The following is a 16827-nucleotide window of genomic DNA, read 5'->3' as shown; positions in this document are numbered from 1 at the left end:
AGTGACTAATCTACGTTTCTACACCACCTCACCTTCATGAAAGCTTTTAATCTTAAGTGTTTGCCATAAACTGAGAGCAACAGCAGCAGCGTTCTGCTTCAGTCTCATAATTTGTTACCAGGCTGCCTACAGCCATTTTGCATGCTGCAAAAAAATTGCTGTGCAAATGTTTGAATCCACATCTAAAGGCTGCAGTATTAAAAGTTCACAAGTTACAAATTATGAAATATTTAACAACCCAAACTTAAAGCAGGGGAAAAGTTCCTTATAGTAGACCGAAGAGTGCACTCTCCCTTGTTTTTATGTAGATGATGCACCTAAGTGAGGTGATAGACAGGTAACGGAGATGGTCAGGGAATGAAGGCAATGGGAGCTTCAGAGGTACCCTTGTTTCCATCTAGGTTCGTGTGCTTGTTAAACTCAACCAGCTAAAAATTAACCCTAGACTTTATACTTCACCAGGCAGGCAGTTGCTGCGTTTCAGTGTGACTGATGTATGTCTTGCTTTTATAACAACTACTTAACATGTCATTTTTCAAATGTTTCTAGAAACAACTGTTAGGATTAATTTGAGTTATACCCCAAAGCTGCTTTTTAATTCCAAAACACAAGTTTAATTCAGGTCAAATATTGGATTTAAAAAAAACCCCAAACATACAGATACTCTCAGGAATGCTCAGTCGAGTTGCTGGCTGGTTTCAGAACTTGTTTGGTGATCCAGTCACAAAGATACCCGACCAACTGCTTGCAGTTCTCTTCCAGCATGTTATTGGCTCTGAGATTTTACAGCAAGGTGAGGGAACTTCCGTTTCAAGACCTTCTGCCTCTTCCTCTCTAGGTTTCGCCGCCTTACCCTTCTACATAGGGATTTTTCAAGTCTGAGTCTGAAATAAAAGTCATTGTGGTCAATTTCTAGGTAACTTATAATCACCTTAATAAATATAGCCTCCTAATCCAATAGAGGCTCCCGCTGATTAACAACTTTGGTATTAACTTGCTTTTGATCAGCGAAAATGCCTGCAAAGCAAACTATTTTCTTTTTTTCCTTCTGCTTTTGAAATTTACAGAAATTCAGCCTCTGGGAGGATCTCGGGTACTCTGCATGTAACTTTTACAGTGCAACTTCACAAACAGCAAGTCTCTTAATAACTAAGATGAGAACAGCAAAAAAGGAAACAGAGCAAGCTGTAAATTTTTTAAAGCCTTATTTTCAGTCTACTAGCTGTAAAAACAAGATTATTACTATTTTTTCCTTGCAAAGTGGGATAAGGAGGACTCAGGAATGGATTGGAAAATAACTTTCAATGTCAAAACAAAATCTTTTTACCTGATGAAGTGATTCACATGAGGTAAGTAATAGAATCTCCTCTTTTTGTACTTTTTGTTCAAGTACCATGGTATTGGCCATTCCTTGTAAGTGTACCTGTTCAACATAGAAGTGATTACAGTTCATATACATTGTCTTCATTCTTGGATGTTACCGGTTACATGTGGTTACAGTCGGGTGATAAAGGGGTCTGACCAGTAGACTGCAAAATCTATATGCGAGTATTTACTTTAGCTTAGTTGCTGGCCTCATTTTTAACTGTCTCCTATGTCACTAGCATCTTTTTGTAGGAAGTAGTCTTGCTTTACAAACTAGATGTCTAAAGAGAGGGCCTAATATAGATAACGATTCTAAGTATGTTCACTCCTTCATGAGAAAACTTTGAAAAGCTCATGTGAACTAACTGTGAAGAATTTTATTTCTACAATTTTCTTGTAAATGCTGGTGTTGGGAGGGTCACGTCAAGTGCAAATCTGCCTGAACATAAGCCTTTAACCCTACATGTAGACTCTTATTGTTTGGGGTTTCTCTCACATATGGGCTGCACAGATGACTGTGCACTTGCTACAGCTTCCACACATCCTGATTGTGTCAGACCTGCTACTCTGCATACGGTAGAGTTTCTGCAGGGCTCAGGCCATTTCATGTTGTCTGCCACTTCCCCAGCTGCAGCTGGGGACTGGGCTTCCAAACACGTGGGCATAGCCTTCTTTGTGGACAATGTTTCCAAACAGAAAGGGATACACAGAATCCTTATCCCTAGAGCAAGGTACTAAATGCACTAACCACTAGGTTTACATTAATGGGTAAACAAATGAATTCACTGAAAATTCCCCATTATTATCACGTGTGCCCTTCTGTTACCTACACTTTTACTGCAGAGCTGAATGCTGCAATTAGTGCTTTGAACGCCAATATGATGAGGCTAAAATACTGGTTAATGAAACAGCAGGTCCTGTCTGAGCCTTCAGCGTCATCACCTGGCATAATAGGTTACTGAAATTATCTGGACAATAAATAATTCTAAACACAGAAACTTCTAATTAAACTAAATTTAATTAGAATTTAGTCTGCCAGGACTAGTAGGGAACTCCAATGCATGTTTAGGGGGTCTCATGCAGTACTTAAGGAACACCTTAAGGGACACCAAGGGACTGTGGATTTTGCATTATAACTGGGGAAGTTAGACAGTTCAACTTGAACAGTACTGCCTGCATCATTCCTGCATTACAGAGCAGTGATAGTAACAGGCATCCTCCGCATACAGAAGTCATATCAGTTACAGGAAACTAATTTTGTTGTAATTAATGGTAGAATTTGTAATTGAATTATTTAGCAACAGTTATAACCACATTAAAAAAAAACAAAACAAACACCACCACCAAAACAAAATTCAAGAAGCAGCTGAATGCTGACCAGAAAACATGTTCCTTTCTGTACAGTGTAGGCATCCTTTCTGGATTAGGTAAGAATTTTCTGGTAAAAAGATGTACAACGAGAAAAAATTCACACATATGAAAAAAAAGTTCTCTTTTCCATACCAGTATGTCCGGCCCAGGAAGTCGTGTCTCCACTCGCCAGGTACTGGTTTTTCATGGCCAGTCTGTAAAAGCCTCAAAGCAGTTTCTCTTTCTCGGACAACTAAGTCTATATTTTTCATAGACTTTTCTACCTGGAAATAGGAAACAGTTTCAGGGTGGGCCAACAAGACACAATGCTGACAATTTTAAAAAATCTCAGATAGAATTTAAAAGGAAAGCAAAGGTAAAACACATTAGGGGTTCCATCATGAGTAATCTCAGTTGTGGACTGAATGAAACAGCTGAATTGGCCCCAGGTAACAGAACAGGACAGAATAGGTGCTTAAAAGCCTAACTTACAAATAGAATAGACAGGAAATAACTGACGGTCTGATATTCCATTAAGACTTGCTGGCTAATACATAAAGTTAATCTAATGCTGATGCTAGAAGTATAGAAAACTGAGGCAGAGGCAGGAAAGAAGCAGGAGAAGCAAACAGAAGATATGCTGTATGTATTTCTGAAGGCTGGTTTGTACTGGCCATTTATTATTCTAGTTTTCGCTTTGGAGTCTTGTCACAGCCTCAGTAATGCCTTGTCACTGATTACAAAGCCACCTCGACCAAACTGACATTTGAGTTGAAGGGTTTTAGCCAGGTCTGTCTGATATTACTATAAGGTGTTATGTATGGCACCATGTTAAAGCTCTCAGATGCTGCTACAGCTCACTTTAATAAACAGATTGCTTTTTTTTGTCCCAGTGGGATCACAGTTATCACTGGTGCAGGTCTTCTATTTCTCTTGGGCTTCAGCCAAAACCAAAAAGGCCATTGACAATGCAAAAGAAGCAGGGGGTGACAAAAGGGAGGACAGGGAAGAACCAAAGGACACAAGCTTGGAGAAGACAATGTCAGGAAAGAAGTAGACAACAACTAAGAGAAAACAAATTTGTGAAGGGTTTACTAGGACTTTCTAGGAATGCTCTAGTGCAGTTTCAAGGCATGAAGATGGCAAAATATTTCTGAACATTACATAACAAATAGAAAGGCCTTTCCAAACGTGTTGCTTGAGCATAATGTTTGTGCTTATGCTAAAAGCAGGGAAATAATTTAAAAAGTGGTCTTTAACCAGCTTACAGATACTTCACCTTTCATTCAGTCATTTTATTTACAAGTTGTAAGCTTGTATGAAAAAGTTACCTTTTCTAATCGTTCTGGACTTGGCATGGGCCTGAGTTGTCGTTTTGATTCTTGCTCTAAAGTTAAAAGCATATTTTTTTCCTTCAGTAGGACATACCTAGATCAGAAAGCACAGGACTTAAAAAAGAAAGTCTAGATGCATTGGCAATTACTGACTCACCCCCCTGCTGGATAGAGCACAGTTGTTCCACCTATAATCCCACATCCTCCACCTGGCAGTTTCCCATCAAGAAGCACAATGACACTGCCCAGCTGGAGGGAGCCCGGCAGAGGCAGGAAGGGGAGGGCTGGTGTACCGGGACACACAAGGAGAGCCTGAGGGAGATGGATTTACCTAACGTGGAATAAAGTGGGACAAGAAGGGACGAGGGTAACACTGTAGCCTTCTAGTACCTGACAAAAACAGAGCCAGACTCTTATTACACTTGCACAGCAAAAGGACAAGAGACAGGAAGGAAAAAACCTATTCTCTATAATTACGTATGAGTTTAGCTCTAGCACAGGTTGCCTAGAGTAGCGATGCAATCTCCTGCCTTAGACACTTTCAAAACCTGAGTGGAAGCAGCCCTGAGCAACCTGATCTGATTTAGTGATTAGCCCCACCAGAGATCCCCTAGAAACAGGCCTGTCCTGCAGCTTGAACAACCCCCCAAGGGCTCAACTCAGCCTCCTCGTACCAAACCTGAACACTTTGTACTGGATGCAACTGCTACACAACCACCTGCAGTACAGCTTCCATATTCTGAACAAGGCCAGAGGCTGCTCCAAGCCCCAAGCAGGCTTAGGCACGCAGAACTGGATGCACTACCTGCATTTTAATAAAATATGCAGAGCTGCTTTGAAAGAAGAGAAGCTGCTCCACTAAAACTTACTTACCAAAGTTTGTGCAAGTCTTCACTGCTCTTGCCCCTTAGCTGCTTTATATTCCATGCATCCCCTGTAAAAGAAATAAAGTTTTTTTTAAAAAAATCAATTTTATGGAATAAAGTTATCTTATTCTGAAAAAAACAGTGCTCCTATGAGCAGGCTCACCTGACTCAACAGAACAAGGATCGCTTTTTAAAAAATCCTACCTCTTGGAAAGCCACCTTGTGGATATTCAGCTTCGTTTTGAATATAAAAATACATAAAAAAGGCAATGATGTGTAGTGTGTGTTTGTAAAAAGCTGGGAACACAGAAAGCTCTATAATGAAGCTTGACATGAAAGTATTTTTCTTCCATGGTACTGTACATTTCATCAAAGAACATCTCTTCTACGATACACTCTTGAGAGCAAGGCAGAGGACTTGCAGCAAAATATTTTGCTGCATAATAGCTACTTACTTTTATAAACACAGAATGCACACAGAAAAAGTAAAATTATCAGGCGTAAAGAAGCATAAATATATACTTACATATATACATATAAAAAACGTTTCACATAGCTATGAATAGTACCTATAATTCAAAAGGTCAGATTTCAGCTGAGCACAAGTGCCTCAAAGAAAACTGTCAGAAATACTAAATACAACTCACCAGACTTGACTGTTTTTTCTCCCCAGTTTTGTGGATCATCAAAAAATTCCTCCAGACCCTTCCGACACAACGTAGTGTGCAGAAGCCTCAATGGACGGAGGGGCTCGACTTGTGCTAGGCCCTTATGGCACAGACTCGGCATCGATCTACATAAAAATTAGAAGGTAAACTATATATAGTAAGAAAAAAAATACTCAGCTAAATGAGGCTGTTTCCTCCATCTGTGAAGGTGTGTGTCCCACAGACAGGTGAATACCACAGCCTGAGGAAAGGATGTCAGTTGCCACCTTAGTGCTGCTCTGCCCTCTAACCCTTCTCACCCATATAGTTTCTCTACATTCCAGGATAAAGAGCAACGTGGAAATTAAAAGCAAGGGCGAGTTTGCGGTACAGCGCAGGCCAACCCCGCCTGCCCTGCCCGGCCCCAGCAGCACATGCACGGCGGACAGCGGGGACGGGGGAGACAGCGGGGAGACGGGGGAGGGTACGCGGGGTGCCCGGTGCCCACCCGGGGAGGCCGGCAGCCGCCGAGCCCAGCCGCAGCGCGCCCCTCAGGCCCCGGCCCAGCGCCGCCATCGCCGCGGCGGCCGCCATGGCCCCTCCCGCCGTGTCCCGCGAGGGCGCCGGAAGGAGGGGCTGCCCTTTGCCAAGATGGCGTCCGCCTAGCTTCACCCCGCCCGCGGAGAGCGACGCCTCGCGCACGCCGTCCCGCGAGGGCGCCGGAAGGCCCTGCCCCATTCCAAGATGGTGGCCGCCTAACTTCACCCCGCCCGCTGAGAACGGCGCCGCGCGCCACGCCCCCGTGCCGGTTCCAGCCATGGCGGCCATGAGCCTGCTGCTGCGCGCGGCCGCGGCCTGCGGGGCCCGGCGGGCGGCGGGCTGCGCTGCCCTCCCCCGGCTCGCGGGGGCCGCCCGCCTCCCTGGCGCCCTCGGTAGGGCCTCCGCGGCGGGAGCGGGGGCGGCGGGGGCCGGGTGACCTTGGGGAGCGGAGCGGGGCGGCCCCGACGGCGCTGTCCGGGCTGTGGGAGGCGCGGCGGGGGCGGCCGTGGGGGGTCAGGCCTGGTGCGGGTCGCTGCCGCTCAGCCACCTGCGCAGCGGCCCCGACTCGCTCGCTGGGACCCGCAGAAATAGATCCGTGTCGAAAATAAGGAGTAAAAAGGCACGTGCTAGCGAAATGGGAAAGGGGTTCAGGCGGCAGCGCCGGTGTCCTCAGCAAAGCAGCTCGTGGCTGCTCGGCCGCTGCTCGGGGCTGCTTTTCTCCCCGCGTGCGGTGTCGACCTTGTCCTGGCACAGTCGCCAAGGGGAGAGAAAAACATAGAATCGTTTGGGTTGTAAGAGACCTCAAAGGTCATCTAGTTCCTACCCCCTGCCACGGGCAGGGACACCTCCCACTGGATCAGGCTGCCCAAGGCCCCATCCAACCTGTCCTTGAACACCTCAGGGATGAGGCAGCCACGGCTTCTCTGGGCAACCTGTGCCAGGGCCTCACCGCTCTAACGGTGAACGAATTCTTCCTTATGTCTAGTCTAAATGCACCCCTCTCCCGTTTATACCCATTCCCCCTAGTCCTATCACTACAAGCCTTTGTAAACAGTCCCTCCCCAGCTCTCTTGCAGGCCCCCTTCAGGCAGTGGAAGGTCGCTATAATAACAGCATAATCCTTTGGTTCGATTTTCAGCTCCTGTACGGCACAGTAGCGGCCATGGGAAGAGAATGTTTATTATCAAGGCAACAAGTTTTTATGATAGTCGGTTTCTGAACTTGTTGGTGAGTTAAAAACAAAGTTGTTGCATTCAGTGTAACACATCCCTTACGAATGTTGTAAATACGATTTTCTTTGTTGGTTGTGTGACAGCACCTGAAATGTGATTGGCACTGTTCACATAAATAAGAATTTCCAGTTCTCGTCCTCAAGACTTTTCTGTCACATGTTGGAATATCAGGACCCAATGAAGTAAAAAGATGCAAGATCAGCTAAACAGCAAAGATTGTGATGGGTGCTTAAATTAATGCTGTAGTACTATTTTTAATGTATGAATCTGTGTTCATATACACAAAACCTACACGTGCTTTCCGTTAGGTTACTCTTCTGCAGGGTTTGCCTTCAGTTACTTACACCACCAGCACCAGAGATTTAGACTTAGGAAGCCTAACCTGAGTTTGACCTCTAAAAAGCTAGGCTTCAGGTAAAGCCTATTATGGTTAATGGCAAAGCTGATGCAATTCTGTTCGTGTGATCAGGCTTCCTTTATCTGTCCTCCACAGTTATCAAAGCCAGCAGTGGCTGTATTTATGTTGGGAGGATATTGGATTGGTGTTAGTGTCCCATTACAGTGAAATGCTGAAGCCGGTCATCATGAGATGCTGAGACAAGCGCTCAGGGAAAGCATTACTGTCTGCTTCTGCAGAGACTGACTGCTCCAGGAGATTGACAGCTGAGCTAAATAGGCTCAGGGACTAGCACAGCATCCCTGATTCTGTATTGTAGTTGATTAACTCATTTTAAGCAGCCGTATGCGTATATATAATATTCCTGTCTAACCTATGAATGTAAATTCTAGAATTATTGACTGTTAATCATTCTCAGATTAACTTCATTTAAATTTTGTCAGTTTCCCATACCTTCTTTTACTTTTTATCCCCTATACAGAGATTCTATGTATTTCTGACAGGCATACCAGTGGCACTGTTCATAACATACGTCAACATCTTTATTGGTGAGTGCTCTGTCATGACTAACTGAAGTACAGTCAAAATTCTTAAATGGCAACTAAGCATGCTGGATAGAAAAGAGAGATCTTTTAAGGCTTGCTCTTTGGAAGACCGTGATACAGGCCTAACAGTTATGGTAATGTTTTGTAAGTACACAGATGATGTTAAAAGTATTTTTCTTTTTCTGTAGTTGTCGAATTTTTTTATAAGCTTTCCATGTTTTTTTAAATGGAAAAATTCCAGCTTCTGACAGTTTTTCAAAACATCAGTGAGGTTCAGCAACCAGTTCCTCTGTATTAAAGTGAGTCTGTATTCTCTTGGTTTACATACTGTGCTAAGAAGGCTGCATACACCGCGACTGTAACTTTTTATCTAGCAAAAAAGCAAACATTCTGCTTGGCAATAATTATTTTAAATGTACTACTGTAATAATACGGAACTCATTTAATAGAGAAAACAGGTAAGGTCTGTGCTTTCAGCCTATATACTTTAAAGAACATTTCTGTGGACTTGATTTTAGTTATTTTTCTGTATACCTCCTAATTTCACCCTTTTGTTGTGTGCCTTGAAATCTAGGAGCAGGGTGAGGTGCTTGGAAAAATTATAAGTCTAAATTTTCTGACAAGAGCTCATATTGAGGGATTAAATGTGAAACAATGTGAAAAACTTTCTCATTTATATGAAAGCCAGAATATAAGGTACTAAAGACCAAATAAAAATACTTGAATTAATTGTTCCTCCCCGTCTTTCCTTTTCAGGTGAGGCTGAACTTGCAGAGATTCCTGAAGGTTATATACCAGACTACTGGGAATACTACAAAGTGAGTATGAAAGGTTAGCATGTTATAGACAGCCTTCCTCTCAATACTAGTTTCAGGAGTAAAACGTGTGGGGAATGATACTGGGGAGGGGCTATATCCCTGCCACTGGCTACCAGTGTAGTGAGGCTCAAATTATGCAATTGTGATTTTAGTAAGCTTGCTTTTTTCAACTTAAAGGAACATGTGTGTTGTTGCAGGAAATGTTTATTGATACAAGTAGATGGAAATGATGTCTAACTTTATGCATGTAAACTGCTGAATCTGTATGCTGAGAATTCTTTTATAACATTCCTAACCAATAATAGCAGTCTTCTGTTCTCTTTATTCTTAACAGTTTTTGCCTTTGTTTCTTGCTCTGGAACTGCGACATCTTAAGATACTAGAGTTTAAAGTGACATTACTTGCTTTTGTATTGTTTGCTAGTGATGTTTTGAGGTCCAACATCTTGCATGCTTTTATATTTGAATTGAAAATTTAATTTCATTGTATTTTCTTAAAATCAGTCCCTGGCTTCTTTCTTGAATTCAATACTATGATGACTGTTTCAACTCGTTTAGAATTTTGTTCCTACTTATATGACTTCTATGTGGAAGCAAAACTTTAAAATGTAACTGATGACAGTAAGAGGCTTGGAGTCCCTTTCTGTGATTACACTTGCAAGGAACTTTACTTTACTTTGAAGGAACTTTACTTCAACAGAAAAAAGATAAATCACATCTTCCATTAACTTTGAAATTGGCTACAGAATAATCATCTCCAGGTTATTTTGGCATGAAAAATGGCAAAAATAAATACAGCTTTTTAGGGTTCTGACCTTACAAAACATTTTCAATGTCACAATTACAGTTTGAATGGCAGTGTTGATGACATGTTTTCAGGACTGAAAACATGAAGTACCATTTAGTTATGATGACATTTCTACTTGGAAATTGCATGAATAATCTCTGCCTTTGTATTTTCTAGCACCCTATAAGTCGCTGGATAGCTCGTTACCTCCTTGACCCCCCTGAAAAGGAGTATGAGAAAGAGATGGCTTTGCTTGATGCTGAAGCGAAGAAAGCTGAACTGAGGTATGTTACGTAGTTGAAGTGTTTTAAAATTCCAATGCATACTCTAGTTGACTGTTCTGTTTTGGTTAACGTGTTCTGTTGGATGCTGACATAGAATCCTTATTCATGTATCACTTGACCCTGAGTGCTTGCTACACTGGCTGGTGCCAAGGCGAAAGTTACAGTATTTCTAGTCCTTGCCTTCTCAGTATTGATATTACCAGAAGGTGAATGATCCATGGGCAGTTTTGAAAAATAACAGTGTCTCTTCAAAACAGTTTGTATTATAAAGGTGTAGCTGTGTTTTCCTGAGTCAGGAAATGAATAGCTTTTTGCCTATGCTAATGCTTATAGCTTAACTGAGCAGCTGAATGACAGTTTTCAGGACTGGTCACGTTCCTTGTTGCTGCTGAAAATCTTGTGGGCAGCAGTGGCATTGTTGCGTTAAGCTTATTCTACATTTGCTTAGTGTTAACTGTGGTGGTGGAAGAGAGTCTGAGTTCCACGAATTGTTGCTATTGGGACCAAGACAGCATAGCTCCTTCTACCGTCACATTTCCTTCTGATTTCCTTGCTCCTGTTTGTTTTTATTTGAAAGGTGTGACAAAACTGTCTAACCCCTTGGTAAGCAAGAACCTCTGACAAAACTCCCACAAGTATTTTTATTACTGTTTTGTGAGATGACTTGCTGAAAAAAAAAATTGAAGTAGAAGGATGTAATAGTTCATGTTTTAGTTGAACCCTTCATATTTTGTTATTGCCTATGTTTCAGTAATATTTATAAACCATAAACGCTAACCTCATTGCTGTTTTCAGTATATTCTGATGTTAAACACCGATACATGTATGATCAAAACTGATAAACTTCATGTTGAGTGTGTCTGTTGCTCCTTTGTTTTTCAGGCTGATGGAGTTGGAGGCACGCAGACTGATGAGACACAGGGGAGATGGACCTTGGTATCATTATGAAACACCTGATAAAAATCTTGTTGACAATTCTATGAAATCCACACCTGACAATTAAAAAATTTTAAGACAGTATGCATGGTCTTAAATGCATACTGACAAATTGTGACTGAGCTATGTAATATAAATCCTGCTGCTCACTGGCAGGAATGAATAAAAATAAACAATGTTTGTGTTGATTCTGATAATTTTAAAGAAACTGTGGCAGTTAAGCTCGTATAACTGTTCAGATTGATAATCAGAGAAAATGCCTAATGTCAGCTGGTGACAATTACTCATTTTCTCCAGAGCATCAGTGTAGAATGGCTTTGTGACCTAATACATGTGAAACAAGCTGGCAATATTCATTGCATGATTTCTAATATTTAACACTGTTGATGAAAGGCTGTTTTTTCCAGGGTGAACTAGAATTAAAAAAGCAAACCAAAAGAGTTTATATAAAATAGTCAAGTGCTAAACAAAAGTCAATATATACATATAAAACATCAATGTACTATCCAACTGTAATTAACCAAGAGCAACTTAAGAAGTATGTAAGGTGAATAAGGCAAGTCGCACCTGAGGGCACCCACACAGACTTGCCATGCGGTTTCAGGACCATGTAGTTATTCTAAACCACTGCTGACAAGTGGAATGCAGAGAGTGCTCTCTGTGGCAGTCCTTTGCCACTAGAGGGATGCGCTTCCTCAGGATCTACCGGTCATGGTACCCCGCCCCCGTTTTTAAGTCCCCCAAGAGAGTGATGGAAAGTGCCTCCTACAGTTTATGACCCTAAACTATCTGTCCATAGCCAACATTACCACTTTTATTTAAGGAAATAAGCCCAAGTTCTTTAATAAACCTGATCATCTTGTGGTTTCAAACTTTTAAAACACATACATTTATCTCTTTACGTTAAGCAATGTTGCACAGCCTATTTTAAGCAGACTGCCTCGCTTGCTGTTTTCCTAGCACTGCCAAACATAAGAAAGGCTCCGACTGATTTTGTATCAGTGCTTTAACTTGTCCTTTTTGTTTGAGTCCATCTTTCAGGTTAGACGGCTTCCATCTCATCTTGTGGTTCTCATTGTTTATAAAGGCTGAGTTAATCATAAGAGAAGCCATTTAAAAAAAGCACAAAGCCTCTTCGGGCAAAATAAATCTGCCTAGTGAACCTCTATTAATTTGTGTTTTTTATCCAGCACCCAACGATGCTCACGAGTCTTTGATGTAATGTCTGTTCTTGATTAAGTCTAAGGCCGTTCCATTGACATTGTATTCTGTTCTCGGTATTTCACGGTGTTCCCAACAGTTGATTTTTTTTTTGCTAGAAAAACTGCTGCAAACAGACTGCCCTGGTGTGCTCACTCCGTTTCTTCATAGCTGGATACAAACTCTTTTTCAATTCTGTTGTTAATTGAGATTTTACTAGAACCACCTTTTGAAACTGAATTTTTTGAGGTAAGAGGTGGTTCTAGTGATGGTCACATCACCTGCTTGGAAGTGATTGAGAAATCCTTGGATATAATGTGAACTATAGGTGGAAGGCTATTCATCTGCATGACACGTCTGCATTTTAAATGGGTCAGTTATTTCGTTAATAATGGAAGGGATTCTCGGACACTGGCAGAAGCTGCCCTGGGAGGTGGTTGAGTCGCCATCCCTGGAGGTGTTTAAAAAGCAGGTAGATGAGGTGCTTGGGGACACGATTTAGTAGTAGGCAGTGTGGTTGGAGACGATTATCTCTCCGGTCTTTTCCGACCTTTTGATTCTACAATTCCGTGTCAAGCCGTCAGGCACATGCAATAGTTATCAGAAATTGCTTGGGGGAAAGAAAGAATTTTTCAATATTTTTCACACAGAGTCACTTCACTCCATTCCTCCTCCGCCTGAGAGCACCCTTCCCGACCGAAAACCACAAAAACACAGCCGACGGCCAAATAAAAGAGGTCATTTTAAGGTAACGGTGCCGCCCCTTGAGAGAGGAGCCGCGGGCACCATCCCCGCCCTCGCCGGGACCCCCAGCGCCGCCGCCGCAGCTGGTGCCGCTCCCGCTGCCATTGGATTAAAAATAGCATCTTCCCTCCCCTCTCCTCCCCCTCCTCCTCCCCCTTCTCCCTCCCGTGGGCCCCGGCTGCCCCGTCGCCCTGTGCTCGGCCGCGGGGAGCGAGCATGCAGCGGGCCGGGGGCGACCTGGGCGAGCTGCTCGTCCCCTACATGCCCACCATCCGCGTGCCCAAGTCGGGGGACCGCGTCTACAAGGCGGAGTGCGCCTTCTCCTACGACTCGCCCGTGAGTGCCGCGCCGCCGCCGCTCCCCGCCGGCACCCCCGCACCCCCTGCCCCCCGAGCCTTCAGCATCCCCCCCCCCGCCCCCCATCCCATCCCACCACATCCCATCGCATCCCACCCCGCCGCCATCAGCCGCGGGTTCCCGGTGAGACAGGGAGATACTCCTGCCCCCTGGGAGAAGGGCTCTGGCTCCCCCACATCCACGGGGCTTTGGGAGAGGCTCCTGCCCCCTGCGAGAAGGGCTCTGGCTCCCCCAGATCCGAGGAGCTTTGGGAGACGCTCCTGCCCCATGGGAGAAGGGCTCTGGCTCCCCAGGTTTCTGTTTCCACGCCGAGGGAGCGAGAAGGAGGCGGGAGCTGCGGGAGTCTGTGTATTTTGCCCAGGGGATGCCACTCGTTTTGCGTTCCTGCTGTCTCGGTGCTCGCTGTTTAACATCTTCAGAGAAAGCTTGGGAAGTAAAGGCTACCGGTGAAAGTCCTCCTGAAACGCTTTCTCTGCCAGGGTTTCAGTTCTGTTCCTGGACTTCAATGGACTCGTATTTCCCCTCCAGCTCCTTTAGTTTGCTGTTAAATCAATGTTTGAGGTGCAGTAAACTCCCCAGGGCAGTACAGCTGTCTTGCAGAACATCTGCAAGCTCCACAGATTGTGTGTTCTGCGGGGCCTAACTAGTTTTTAACTTCGCTGATAGTACTGGAAGGCTTCCTAAATAGTAACGGTTGATGCTTTCTAAGAAACAGGTGCTTCCAAATTATGCTTTTTAACAGGAGCAGAAATTCTATTAAAAGTTGCTTCTCTACATGAAACCAAGACTTCCCAGAGATGACTGAGCACTATTTATTGATGTTAAAGGCAATGCCAGCAGCCCAAAGGAAGGTCAGGGTTTACATTACAGAATATTCAATGAAATTTATGTTTAGGGCAGATTTTTGAATCCTTTCTTCCCCTGTCTTTAATAATTCCTTCTAATACAGAAAATCAGAATTGGCTTTAAAGGTGACTCAGCTGTCTGTTGTTCATCATGTCTTGTTGAACAGAGGTTATTTTTACCCGCACTCTTCAGATCTCAAGTGTCACCCAGCAGCCCTGACTGTACTGGGAGGCGGTCTGATTAAAACTGCCAAATCAGATTCTGCAGCAGAGGTGCTAATTGCGTTATATACTTAATAAGGGATTTTGGGGGGAAAACCAGCTTACCACAATCTTCCCTTCAAATTTCTGTTTGAAACAACGTGTGGTTGATGTTTTTAGTAATACTTTCACGCTTATGGTTTATAAAAAAGTTTCTGTTAACCCCTAAGAAGGGATACGCTACAAATTAAAACCAACCAAACACCATCCCTCCCATCAACCCTCTAGCTGAAGTTGTTACAGCAAAAGAATATGCTTGAATGAAACAATACTTTCAAGCAAAACTTAAATTAACTGAACAGAAACTATTTGTAAAAGTGTCAAAAGCAGTTGGAATCACCATGTGTAGTTTTCTTTCCAAAATGTTTCATCCTTTTGACTTTATTGGGAAGAAATTTCAAATTTTGGAAAATGTTGCCCTTTGTTAAAGATTTTGTTTAAATTGTATCATAGGCATTCACTGGGCAGATGGCTTGACTGAACCTATGCAGTACTAGTAGAAATAAAACTGGTCTCTGTTTCTATTTTTTTCCATAGCTTTTCAGCCCATACCACCCCTTTGCCTAGCTGGGCAAAAGACTTGTCTCAGATTTTTACTTTTTATTCCCATATAATCTGACAGATACTTGGATATTGTTTCTAGGGTGATGATTTTAAAGGACAAATGTTGGGCAAAACACTGTCATATACAAATTGAAGCTAGCAAAGCTTTGTTTTTACAGTCTTTCATTGAGATGGAAAGTGAAAGGATACAGGCAAGTTGCTGCTTGGTCTAAAGAGAGATGTTTATCTCTGTATGCTTTGTATTAGGTTGATTTAGTGACTTATTTTCTTAGGTTAGCTATGTATAAGCTAACCCAGCCTCTTCCTATTGCGCTGTCTGTTCTCTGCCCTGTCAACCAACAGGTTGTTGTGTTTTGGTTTTTTTTTTTCCCTTATACTAGTAAAGCAAACAATCAATGTTAAAAAACATGCTCTTCATTTTATTATCCATGATAAAACTTCAGATTACATTTTTTGGAGGGAAGCATTTTCTCTTATAAGCTTATTTCTTGGTATTTCTTCACGTCTTCTAATTTTTCCATTTCACTCCTTGTCACAATTCTGACTTCAGCACATCTCTGTTTTGAGTTGACTCAATGCAAACAATTTTATTCTGTCACTTTTCTTTAAGTTTTCTACCAGATCTTATTTCAGTAGTTTCTTTCCTTGACACTTTAAGGCTGTCTCTCAAGCTTTACACTTCTTATTTTTTTTTTTTAAAAAAGAAGTAAATATCATAGAATCATAGAATGGTTTGGGTTTGAAGGGACTGTAAAGATCATCTGGTTCCAGCCCCCCTGAGTATTTGTGTGTATCTTTTAAAGTTACTTACCCAGTCACACAGCAGCTCTATGCTCAGATATCTTTAGTTATACTAATTGCATATTATTACTTTCCCTGTAAGGAAGTGTTGTGAATTCTAAACTGCACTAACACCCATCAGACCTTTCAGTATTAGGATGCAATGTATTATTATTATAGAGAAAGATTCCACAGCATTTTTGAAGCGGTCCAAGAAGGGTGGGATAGTCAAACCCAGAGCTGTTTGTGTCAGGGGTTGCCAGAGAAGGTACTGGGTGTAAGTGGCTCCATGTTTCATGTGCAGTTGTACAAAGTTTAACGTGGCAGCGAGACCTGGCTTTTGAATGCCTGTTTCTCACTCTGTCAGTTTGGTCCTCTTGGCTGGATTTAAGCGGTGTAGTGTCACTGAAGGGCTATGTTCTGATGGTTACAGGCTGCTTCACTGATTATTCTCAGAACTGGTTGACTCACTGGTCCGTTCCCCTGAGTTTTAAACCTAACTTCCCTGGGTACAGATCTGAAAACAATGGCACCTTTGTGCTACAAGGAGAGTCGTTAGTTGAGAGATTTCAAAATGTGAGCATAGGATAGGTACAAGTGGATATTCAGTGTATTTCTTCCATGTTGATTAACTGTAGCATGATGATCTTGTTAGAAGGGTAGTATTGTTACAAAGACTACCAAACAGATGAGAAACTCATCCTTAGATCTGGCCTGTTTCCAACAGAACATACTGGGGTTAATTTCCAGGAAATTTTTCAGATACAAGAGGTGAGTTCTATGCGCTTAAGAGCCCTAGTGACACTTTCCAGTCTCTTTGTCTCATAAGATTAGAAAATACGACTTTTTATGACTTTCCTGCTCTTTTTTGACTTTCCTGGTCTTTTTTTTTTGTTGGTTTCTAGGAAACCTCCGTTTCCCCGATGAGAGCTTTACTCCAGTTAGTTATTCTGTTCTTTATATGGGAATTGAGAAA

At 42.7% G+C, this 16827-nt stretch overlaps 3 protein-coding genes across 6 annotated transcripts in view; 2 read left to right on the top strand and 1 right to left on the bottom strand.

Annotated features, from left to right (window-relative positions):
- Positions 1 to 573: 573 nt before the first annotated feature.
- MRPL47 (mitochondrial ribosomal protein L47) lies at positions 574 to 6294 on the bottom strand. Its single transcript, XM_069864705.1, has 7 exons — positions 6071 to 6294; positions 5563 to 5708; positions 4923 to 4983; positions 4047 to 4143; positions 2869 to 2999; positions 1328 to 1423; positions 574 to 884 (listed from the first exon to the last, which is right to left on the bottom strand). Exons 1-7 carry the CDS (start codon positions 6154 to 6156, stop codon positions 767 to 769), a joined length of 735 nt encoding a protein of 244 aa, XP_069720806.1. The 5' UTR covers positions 6157 to 6294; the 3' UTR covers positions 574 to 766.
- A 57-nt stretch (positions 6295 to 6351) lies between these two features.
- Positions 6352 to 11280, top strand: NDUFB5 (NADH:ubiquinone oxidoreductase subunit B5). Its single transcript, XM_069864704.1, has 6 exons — positions 6352 to 6494; positions 7241 to 7329; positions 8213 to 8279; positions 9033 to 9094; positions 10058 to 10164; positions 11047 to 11280. Exons 1-6 carry the CDS (start codon positions 6380 to 6382, stop codon positions 11165 to 11167), a joined length of 561 nt encoding a protein of 186 aa, XP_069720805.1. The 5' UTR covers positions 6352 to 6379; the 3' UTR covers positions 11168 to 11280.
- A 1934-nt stretch (positions 11281 to 13214) lies between these two features.
- The window catches only part of USP13 (ubiquitin specific peptidase 13), a 49859-nt gene continuing 46246 nt past the window's right edge, over positions 13215 to 16827 (top strand). For all 4 annotated transcript variants that reach the window (XR_011338132.1, XR_011338130.1, XR_011338131.1 and 1 more), the window contains exon 1: positions 13215 to 13380. Coding sequence is in view for 1 of the 4 variants with exons in the window: in XM_069865316.1 (XP_069721417.1) it covers positions 13261 to 13380 (120 nt within the window). In the remaining 3 variants the exon portion in view is untranslated. The remainder of the gene's footprint in view (positions 13381 to 16827) is intronic.

This window comes from Phaenicophaeus curvirostris, chromosome 10 (assembly GCF_032191515.1).
Source record: "Phaenicophaeus curvirostris isolate KB17595 chromosome 10, BPBGC_Pcur_1.0, whole genome shotgun sequence".
Classification (NCBI taxonomy): domain Eukaryota; kingdom Metazoa; phylum Chordata; class Aves; order Cuculiformes; family Cuculidae; genus Phaenicophaeus; species Phaenicophaeus curvirostris.
The sequence above is the reverse complement of the archived record's forward strand: the minus strand, read 5'-3'. Positions and strand labels throughout refer to the sequence as shown.

Excerpts from the sequence above, each read along its gene's own strand:
- MRPL47 (XM_069864705.1), bottom strand. The coding sequence starts at position 6,156 with ATGGCGGCCGCCGCGGCGATGGCGGCGCTGGGCCGGGGCCTGAGGGGC. Across the intron at positions 5,709-6,070 it reads GCGGCTGCCGGCCTCCCCGG|ATCGATGCCGAGTCTGTGCC; the intron begins GTGGGCACCGGG and ends ATTTTTATGTAG. Across the intron at positions 4,144-4,922 it reads GAAGACTTGCACAAACTTTG|GTATGTCCTACTGAAGGAAA; the intron begins GTAAGTAAGTTT and ends TTTCTGATCTAG.
- NDUFB5 (XM_069864704.1), top strand. The coding sequence starts at position 6,380 with ATGGCGGCCATGAGCCTGCTGCTGCGCGCGGCCGCGGCCTGCGGGGCC. Across the intron at positions 7,330-8,212 it reads GTCGGTTTCTGAACTTGTTG|AGATTCTATGTATTTCTGAC; the intron begins GTGAGTTAAAAA and ends TCCCCTATACAG. Across the intron at positions 9,095-10,057 it reads ACTACTGGGAATACTACAAA|CACCCTATAAGTCGCTGGAT; the intron begins GTGAGTATGAAA and ends TGTATTTTCTAG.